General features: G+C 34.1%; 1 protein-coding gene across 1 annotated transcript in view; it reads left to right on the top strand.

Annotated features, from left to right (window-relative positions):
- LOC106880365 (ribosome biogenesis regulatory protein homolog) overlaps window positions 1–10,682 on the top strand; it is a 27,263-nt gene that overhangs the window by 1,492 nt on the left and 15,089 nt on the right. Inside the window, exons 2-3 of the mRNA XM_014930252.2 lie at window positions 1,562–1,634; window positions 5,075–5,113. Of these exons, the coding sequence (XP_014785738.1) occupies window positions 1,562–1,634; window positions 5,075–5,113 (112 nt within the window). The remainder of the gene's footprint in view (window positions 1–1,561; window positions 1,635–5,074; window positions 5,114–10,682) is intronic.

Raw genomic sequence — 10,682 nt, 5'->3', positions numbered from 1 at the left:
GTGTGTGTCAGCCTCTTTGCCTTGATGTATGTCTTTTCTTTATACTGTGATAATGTCTGGTTATGGGAAAATATTCCCTTGGCAACAGGTGAGTATTGGCGATAGGAAAGGCATCTGACCGTAAAAAATTCGCCTCCAGTCCCATCTGACCCATGCGAGTATGGAAAAGTGGACGTTAAAACGATGATAATGATAGGTATATATATATATATATATATATATAATTTAGTTGCTAATGTATGATGACATCATGTAATCTGCCACTAATTCCATTCATTTCATTATCTGGATTTTTTTTCACTTTAATTTAGTCTGGAGGAAGGAGAAGTGCTTATGACCTGTAGCCCCTTCACAACTGGTATGGTTGATGCTAATAATGTTCCCCTGAAACTGTATAAGTTGGCAAGTGTAGGAAAGGAATTCTTGAGGGCTTGCAAACATTCCAGAAGGAAAGGTCTGGGCCTTGTCGTTATGTGGGGTCAGGAGTTGGGTGGACACAGGATTATGAGAAGAGGAAAGATGTGCAAATCAAGAGTGCTTGAGTGTAAAGGGGCATAAGATCAGAAGCCATTGTTTTATAATAGAAAAGACAAAGGATGCAGCCCATTTGGTGGGCCATAGATTGAAGTATATATGTGGTGTCCTGCTATTCAGTCCATTGACCACCTTTCTCTATCCCAGATGCAGGAGCAGTATCCAGTTGTGTGTTTCACTTGAGTTTTTTAAAGGATTAATAGTTGATGGGAAGCTAGAGTATTTTCTGGCCTTGGAAGGAATAACTTTTTGCTTAAGTGTGTTAATAAGAACATTTGGAAATGACATTCTGCTACTGTGTAAGATGTAGTTGTGAAGTGAATTTCACAATTACAGAGCCATGCCCATTCCTTGTTTAATCCTTTAACATATAATTCACCCTAAATATTCTACCTGCTTTATGTTCAACCCAGTCAGATCTGGCCTCTCACACCTGCTCTACAATACCATTCTAAAAATAATTACATTTTCAAAATCTTGAGGCTATGAAATAATGCATGATGAATTCAAAACAATATAAGTGAATAAGTATTACATTTGACAGAGTAATCTGAATGCTAAAGGGTTAAAGTGGCTGATTTGTAACATCATGGGTATTAATACTGATTATAAGTATGGTCATGTCTTGTGATCCATGTGGGGTAGTCAGGTAATTTTGCATATAAAGCATTGGTCAACTTGAGCTTGCAGTAAAACACACTTAACCTTTGTGTTACTCAGTGAGATTGAACCAGAGTTAAGTGGTTGTAAAGCAAGCTTTTTAATGTAACAGCCATCTTGTGTCTATTATTAACCCTTTAGCTTTGAGATTACTCTGTCAAGTGTAATGCTTATTTATTCACATTGTTTTGCATTGATCATGCATTATCAAATAGCTCTGAGATTTTGATGATGTGTTTGTATATTTTTAGAATGATATTGTAGAGTAGGTGTAAGAGGCCAGATTAAACATAAAACTGGTGGAATATTTGGGCTTGATAAAGCTTATTTGAATGCAAATACATGTATAAAATGTTTTTATTTTCAGGCAAAACAAAGATGATTATCTTTTGAATTTGGCAAGAGACAATACACAACTACTTATCAACAAACTATGGCAGGTACATAATATGGTTGAATTTTTTTTCTCAAAAATTGAAACCTTATAATAAACCTTATATGTTTATTATATTCAAAGCTATTACATTTTTCTCAATTTTTTTAACTCCAGATAATTGCAACTACATTATTAACTGTTTTGATACTTGCCCTTGGTTCTATGTAACAAAACGTGTTTTAAAGGAATCTAAATTAGAGCCTGCCATCAAGACTTAAGTTGCAATTCAATAACAATAAATTTTACTAAATTCTTTGTTATTTTCATTATTTTCAAAATTAATTGAGACAAAGGCAGAATATTTAAACAGAAATATGATAAAAGGGTTATTATGCTTATGTGATGTTTAACTTTTCGATCTGGTAAATAAATAAAATACACAATTGTGTCACGAACACTGTAAAATGTATCCCAGTTGTTGATGATATGAAGGGCATTCAGTTGTAAAAACCACGTCAGAAAGAAACGGAATTAATGGAGACACTGGCTTTGCAGACCTAAGCACAGGCAACCCCATTTAGAAGAAAAGTAATTCTGAATATAAATAGAACAGTCTTTAACCCTTTAGCATTTAAACTGACCATATCCGGTCAAAATAATCTACCTGTTTCTTCTTCAAACTGGCCAGATCTGGCCTCTCAAACTTACCCTACAATATTATTCTAAAAATAAACAGTCATATTGAAATCTCAATGCTACAAGGTAATGCATGAATAATTAAAATTGATGTAAATGAACAAACATTACATTTGACAGGGAGATCTGAATACTAAAGGGTTAATCTTATCACATGTACCTTTTTGTGACAATGGCATAATAAAATGAACTCAATTCAGCTCTGAGATAACATGATGTATACAACAAAGGTGGCCGGTTTTACTTATTGCTGTATGTACAGATAAAGAAAGACTGTGTTGAGTGGTAAGACACTGATAACTACCACTGAAGAAGAAAAAAAAAACAGGCTTAAAATGGTTTGATCTGTCCAAATATGTATTTTAATATATACTTAGAAAAAACTAGATTTTAGCCAAATACAAGACAAAATTAAAACTTAGCAGATGTAAGAGAGTAAAATGGATGTATTCAATTTCTCTCAGCTTAGAAAACTAGCATTCAAACCTCAGTTTATGGATGATTAGATAGATAATATGAATAAACTAATATAAACTTTCATGAATGTATTCAATTCTAAAGATTGATAGGCAATTGAAAGCAGTTAAGAATTTATTTTCCTTATTTACATAGTTTTATGCTAGTGTTAATGCGATGTATTATGCAAATATAGACATTTGCATATTTTGGGATGGTGGTGCTACAGTCCAAATGCTGGTGGAATTAAGTGTATCTGACAATTAGTTGCCTCTGTTCACAATACACATGATTTGAACCAGTTCTTAAACTTTTTTTTAACTATTGCTCCTTATTTTGCTTCTAACATGATTTCAGCATCCCAACTCCTGCCATTTGTAATGTACATAAGCACAATATCGGGCCAGAGTAATTTAAAGTTGATATTTAAATAGAAGACAAAAACTAAAAAGCAAAATAATATATATATACTCTTTTACTCTTTTCATTCATTTGACTGCGGCCATGCTGGAGCACCACCTTTAGTCTAGCAAATCGACCCCGGGACTTATTCTTTGTAAGCCTAGTATTTATTCTCTTTTGCCGAACCGCTAAGTGACGGGGACATAAACACACCAGCATCGGTTGTCAAGCAATGCTAGGGGGACAAACACAAACATACACGCACACACACACACATATATATATATATATGACGGGCTTCTTTCAGTTTCCGTCTACCAAATCCACTCACAAGGCTGTGGTTGGCCTGAGGCTATAGTAGAAGACACTTGCCCAAGGTGCCATGCAATGGGGCTGAACCCGGAACCATGTGGTTGGTAAGCAAGCTACTTACCACACAACCACTCCTGCGTTATATATATATATATATATACAGATGCTTTCATCCTCCTCCTTTCTTCTCTAGTACCCCTATAACCCTCCCGCCCTTCCAGTGGTGATACCACCTACTTGGAAAAGCACTGATCTAAGCCAAGCATGGACAACCTTATTGTAGCAACAAGCTTTATGAGATGTTCATCATAAATTGGGCTGCACCACTAAAAGGATAATTTTTACAGACACCATATGTAGTACAGAGCTTACCATATATTACTCTAATCCAATCATAAATATATATTGGTTTCAAATTTTGGCACAAGGCCAGCAATTTTGGAAGTGGGTGAGTCAATTACATCAATCCCAGTATTCAACTGGTAATTATTTTATTTGATCCTAAAAAGACAAAAGGCTAAGTTGACCACAATGAAATTTGAACTCAGTGTAAAGACGGATGAAATGCCACTAAACATTTTCCCTGGTATCCTAATCACTCTACTAGCTTGCATCCTAAACAAGAAATGCTGCTAGAGATTTTCTCCAATGCGCTTGCAATTCTGCCAGTTCGATGTCCTGATATATATATATATTAGTAAGACCTAAAGATTGAAATAAAATTATAGTAAAAATAAAAAATTTTATGTTTATATATTTGACATTATGCATCCCATACAAAAAGTCATAGAGGCCAATCTAGCCTCTTATCTAACTCTATTTAAAGTTACCATATAAGAATGGTTCAGGATAAAAAATAAATTTAAAGCGTAATAAAAAGAAAAGAGCATTGAATTTCAGTAAAATAACTAATATAATACCTTATGTACAATGCTTTATTTTAAAAGTTAAGATAGAACAAGTTAATGAAGGACAGTGTGGTTGTTCATCCAGCTTGAAGTAGTGATTAAATTTGCTTTGACTTACAATGTACCATTGAAAAGTACTGTTTTCTCTCTTTCTCTTTTCTTCTTTTACTACAACAGTCCCTTCATCTCTGAGCAATGAAGTTGTATAGCCCCCTTCATCTGGGCCTATCTGATACATTGTTTTTTTCTTTTGCCACTCTGAGTTTCATCATTTTTGACCATATACTGAACGTTTGCCCTCATATTCTTAACCCCCCCTCCCCCCAACATTCTCTGTGCAACTCTCTGTAATTTTTTTCTTGAATGTATCAGTCATATCAATCTCAACAGTGTGAAAAGGTCATGAGCACTGAATCTCTCGTTTAATTAATACAAACTAATGAGGAAGCTTCTATATAAACTGTTGGCATCAAATAGCTAAATCTCCCTGAAATTACACTCAACTACACAAAATGTTTACTGCTGGAATGCCTTTCATTATAAGTCTGCTTACTCAACACTAATAATGAAAACTAATTAATAACCTTCTCATCCCATAAATAACAATAACTTGTTTCTTATATAATATATTATAATAGTATATTACTGCTAAATTAAAATATAATTTGAGGCGTGTTTTCTTTTAAACATAATATTGATATTGATTTTTTTTTTTTTTTTTGGTTTTTAGCTCCCAACAGAGAAGAATGATGGCATTGTAAATGTTAAGGTAACTTATTTATTGTCACTTGTTCATTATAGCCAATTGTATAAGTCTTTTAAACCTAATAGTATTTTAGATTTGTGTTTGTAAGCTTAAATAAACTGTTATTTAATTGCACACCTGTATTTTACATGAATGTTGGAATTTATTATGTATTGATGAATATTTTGAGATTATAGGAAATGTGACTAATACTGGTATCAGTGTAGGAAGAAGACATGACAGATTGATTTAGAAGGACACTCGTATGATGGTGAATTTGTTAGTTTCTTCATCAATAGACAGTAGAGAAACTATAAAATTAATCAAATTTAGATAGTCTGTTACTGGAAATATGAGTGAAAACATGAGTGAATGACAGAAGGCTGGATTGCTGATGAGGGATGAAAGAGCAAGCTATTCTTTTTGTTGAGTTAAGGGAAGCTTGCATCTAAAATAGCTGAGAAAGTTTGTTTGATACATGTTTTCCACTGTGGATGAAGACAGTTCTGTGTGTGTGATTATTTTTGCTATTTTACATCCATTATCATTGCAAATATTCCAAGAAATCGGATGAAATCTTCTGTTAGCATGAGAGAAATTGTAAACCCAGTGACAATATAGGATGGTAATAAACTGGAGAAATATTGCTTCATCATCGTCAATAGTTTAATTTTCACTTTACCATACTTTCATGGATTAGATGGAGTTTGTTGAGGCAGATTTTCTAAGGCTGGATGCTCTTCATGTTGCCAAATCTCACCTGTTCCCAAGCAAGGTAACATTTCCCTTTGGCTGAATATGGTTTTGGAAACAAGTGAGAGTGCTTATATGACAGTGACAACTATCACATGATGTCCAGAGAAGGAGGCACACATATTTACATGACAGGCTTCTTTCAGTTTCTGCTTACCAAATCCACTTGTGAGGCTTTGGTTGGTCTGGAACTATAGTAGAAGACACTTGTCCAAGATATCATGCAGCAAGACAACCTGAAACAACACGGTTGGGAAGCAAACTTCTTAACCATACAACCATGAATATCTTTGCATATTTATATTTCTGATGATGTATTGAAATGATGTATATTTAAAGCTATTTGATTTTTCCACTTTATTAAACTCTGTCCCATTTCAGTTGATCTGGTGTTTCAAATTCCATATCTTTACCTATAAACTTATTTCTCTTGCGAAGTTAGCTCTGGGAATATGATATACTTAGAACCAATCAGATAATATTCTGATTAAAACTGAAAATAGGATGGGAAACACAGATACAGAAAACAACTTTTTCAGACTATTAACCTCAACTTCAGAAATGAGCTTTTTGTTTTTCTTAAAGTATTTATAAGTGTGAATTGAGAAGGATAGGAAGTAAAAGAGGCCTAATATATAAGAACATTACTATTCTTAGATTGGAAATAAAGTTTGAATTCCGCTTGTTGCTATGTACCGCCATTGTTTATGATGTTCACATGAGTCAGATGGAGTTTATTGAGGCAAATTTTCTACAGCCAGATGCCCTTTCTGTCGCCAATCCTGACCTATTTCCAAGTGTGGTAATATTTCCCCATGGCTAGACGTTTTCACAGAATATGGGGAGTGAATAACATTAATTTACTGCAATCCCACAATGTCAAAGCAAGGAGACAAACATTCACACACATATCCATTCATTTTCTGTACCCATTATTCCTGGGAGGGTCATGAGAAGAGAGTCCTCAGGTACATGTGCCTTTGGGTCCTATCAGAAGCAGTCATCATTACACTTTCTGGATGGATTCCCAAGTGTGACAAACTGAGACTATGGATATTATCTGACCATCTCATTCTTGGTCTGCCTCTAGGTCTCCAGCTGGTTGGCGCAACTTGAGGAATCTGTCTTGCAGTTCTTTCTTGTGACATTCTAATCATATGTCTGCAGTATTGGAGCTGTGATGTTACAATGCAGGCACACACACACACACACACACACACACACACATACGAGATTCTTTCATTTTCTGCCCACCAAATCTACTCAACGCTTTGATCAGCCTGGGGTTATAGTTGAAGACACTTGCTCCACCATACCATACAATGGTATTGAACCTAAAACCATGTGGTTGGGAAGCAAACTTCTTAACCACATAGCCACACCTGTACCTACATCAACAAATAACATGCCTGATCATGATTGGTAATTAAATCAGAGTGTAGATGTAAATGCTGAAAGTTTTCGTTTCCATATTTAGAAGACATAGGTGTAGGTATGGCTGGGTGGATGGTTAAGAAGTTTGCTTTGGAACAACATGGTTTGGTGTTCACTCCCAGTATGTGGACACAGTTGGCTGGTGTTGTCTGTTGTATCTCTGGGTTAACTAATACCTTTTGAGTGAAATCTGGTAGATAGAAACAGGGTGCCTGTGCCACTTAAAAAGCACCCGTGTCGGTGCTACATTAATGCACTCATGCTGGTGTTGCATAAATGTATCCATGCTGGTGGCATGTAAAAAGCACCCAGCACACCCTGTTAGGTGGTTGACGTTAGGAAGGGCATCCAGCTGTAGAAACTTTATCACAACAGACAATTGGAATCTGGACAGTTTCTTGCTAACCAACTCCATGTCAAACCGTCCAGCCCATGCCAGCATGGAACACAGACATTAAACAATGATGTGTGTGTATGTATATGACTAAGTGTGTATTCCTCTTGTCTTGTGCGCTCATTATCAACAGTTAATGTTCATACAAATGGTGTCATTTGCAATTCTCCACAAAAGCATGTCCACACTGTTTGTTAGTTCAGTAGGGCAGTAGAAGTATTAACCGTGCTTGGATACAACTGATGATTGATGGCATGACTGACAACAATCATAGACAACCTCTGGCCAATGGGACCTTCTGAATGGCATGCCTAATGAAAAGTTACCTTCGATTATTTTACTAGTGTGCCCTGCGTAATGATGAGCTGTGTGTCATGCAGTCCACTTCTCGAAAAAGGTTGCCCATACCTGATCAGTTGTAGAAATCTCATCTGACCCATGCAAGCATGGAGGAGATGATTATGGTGGCAATGACTAAAGTGTGCAAATCTTAAACTATTGTCTTGATGAGCTTTTTACTAAGGAACTTACTTATGATATAGAAATAATGTTTTTTGTCGATATAATTTTGAATTATAAATTGACCAAAGATTTCTCAGATGTTCTTTGTCATTGCATAAATTGATGGTTCCTTTATAATTTACTACTTTGCTATTATTGAAATTGTAAAATAACCTTTGATCTGTTTGCAATATACTTGCTTTCCTTCTTGATTTGTATGTAAAATGTCACAAACAATTCATTATTTATTCTTACTTCCTCTTTCTTCTCCCTTCCTCCTACTCTCTGTCTCTCTCCCTCTCGGTTCAAGTTAGTAACAGTAGACAACTCAGTTAGACCATTTAATAATGTAGTGTTTGCATAACAGTTCACAATGACTCATTGACAATAATTAGCGTGGGGGATATTAGGAAGAAAGAAAACAGGAGAGTGACTGAAATGGTAAAGTGTGTTGACTTATTGTAACATATTAGACATTTAGCATTAATTCTCAGGAAATATTCACCAGTAGAAAATATCTCTAATTTTGAAATTAGTTTTTTTTTTTTTTAATTTTTTGTACTGGCCAGCAATTTGACATTGTGGCATTTCATTTGTTTCTCATTTAACAACTTGCTTCACTTGGGTTTTAACATTTTTAACAGCCAACAAAAATAAATCCAAATAGATTTATTTTCTCTTATTTCATTTTTAAAAAATTGAGTTTCAAGATGGGTTTCTTCAGTTATGTGATTAAATATTCATTTGTTGTGTAATAGTTGTTAGACCAGCCTTAATATATTATTGATATTTTTTTTATTGACCTTGGATGGAAAGCAGTTGACTCCATTGAAACATGATAAAACAAAACAACAGAACACGACTGAAAATGTCTTTAAAAAATAAAATCAGAACTTAACAATGAATGTTTTATGTCAAATTTTCCACACTAAACCATGAGTTAGTTATGCAGATACCATAATAGTCTCTGTCTTGTATCATATCCACCCCTTCTCCCTGTTTAAAGCAATATTTTATGACTTGATGATCTTTTTGATGCCAACTCTATTAGTAGCCCCTTTCAACATGCAAATTGTTTTATTGTTTACTTGAATGATTCACAATTAGTATTGACATTAAGTTGATCAGACAAATTTCCAGCAGAAACAAGTTCATATATATGTGTGTGTGTGTGTTTATATACATATATGTGTGTGTGTGTGTGTGTGTTTATATACATATATATGTGTGTGTGTGTGTGTCTGTATATATATATGTGTGTGTGTTTATATACATATATATATGTGTGTATATATATATATATGTGTGTGTGTGTGTATATGTATATATATATATCAGAGGCGTGTGGTGATCTTTTTGGGCGGGGAAGCAATGACCAAAATTTTCTGTCACATAGATATTTGAATCAAATTGACATGTTCATATTACACAACTATTTTTAAAATAAGAAAATCACATTTTATATTAAGGGTGTTCTGTAATTTGAAAAAGTATAAAATATTAGTTGAATAAATGCAGAAAACTATAATCATGTTATCTTTTCACCATTTTTCTGAGGGAGGCAGAATGTCAACTTGCTTCCCTTCTTATGTGTTACATAGCAATGTAAGATTATAAATATCATGAGTATTGCGAATTGACAGAAACTTTAGGCATATAAGTATTTATTAACATCTAAAACTGTTCATTATCAGCTCTTACTAGAAAAAAAAATGTCTTTGTGGCATTTTTATTGGGGGGGGGGGGGAGAGGTTAAAATATTAGACTGAAAAGGATGCAAGGGCACATGTTGCTTCCCTTGCACAGATTTTTTTGTGTCATCTTCCATTGCTTGTTTCATGCTAATTCCGATAATAAAAGTCTGAAGACTATGATGTCATGTAGTTTATATTAATTTTACAGAACATTAGAAGAACGATCTTATGAAAAATAAGTAATATAGTTTCAATTTTGTTTCAGTAATTTTTAAAAGAAGCATTATATATATTATAGCGCTGCACACCTATGATATATATACACACATACATATATATATATATATATATATACTGTTTGTACTATATAGTCTGCTGGATATTGTATGAACTCTGTAATTTCCTATAGTGGGTCATGTGTACCATGTCATTTAGTCAGTGTGGTATGTAGTATACATTATAGTGTGCTGCATAGAATACATTTTCTGTGCACTATATTACTAAATAAAAAAAACCACTGAATATCTCACTCTAAGCAAGACAACCTTGGATGAACGCGGAGGGTAGATATTGATATTGCATTGTCTTTCATCTCTTTAGCACTATAAAAACTCAACTCATCTTGGAATAAACTGAATTGCTGGTATGCGGCACAAAATGCAAGTTATGTAAAATCTATTTGCTGATTATGGCACAGCACAAGTGAATCAAAATTTAAATTTTGAATTAAAAGCAACTCTAATAATAAATTCAACTAACGATGAAAGCAAACAAAGTTTGTTTTAGAACCGTTGAGATGTATTGAAAGGTAGAGAAA

Source organism: Octopus bimaculoides, chromosome 3 (assembly GCF_001194135.2).
Source record: "Octopus bimaculoides isolate UCB-OBI-ISO-001 chromosome 3, ASM119413v2, whole genome shotgun sequence".
Taxonomy (NCBI): domain Eukaryota; kingdom Metazoa; phylum Mollusca; class Cephalopoda; order Octopoda; family Octopodidae; genus Octopus; species Octopus bimaculoides.
Note: the sequence above shows the minus strand (reverse complement) of the source record. Positions and strands in the feature narration are given on the sequence as shown.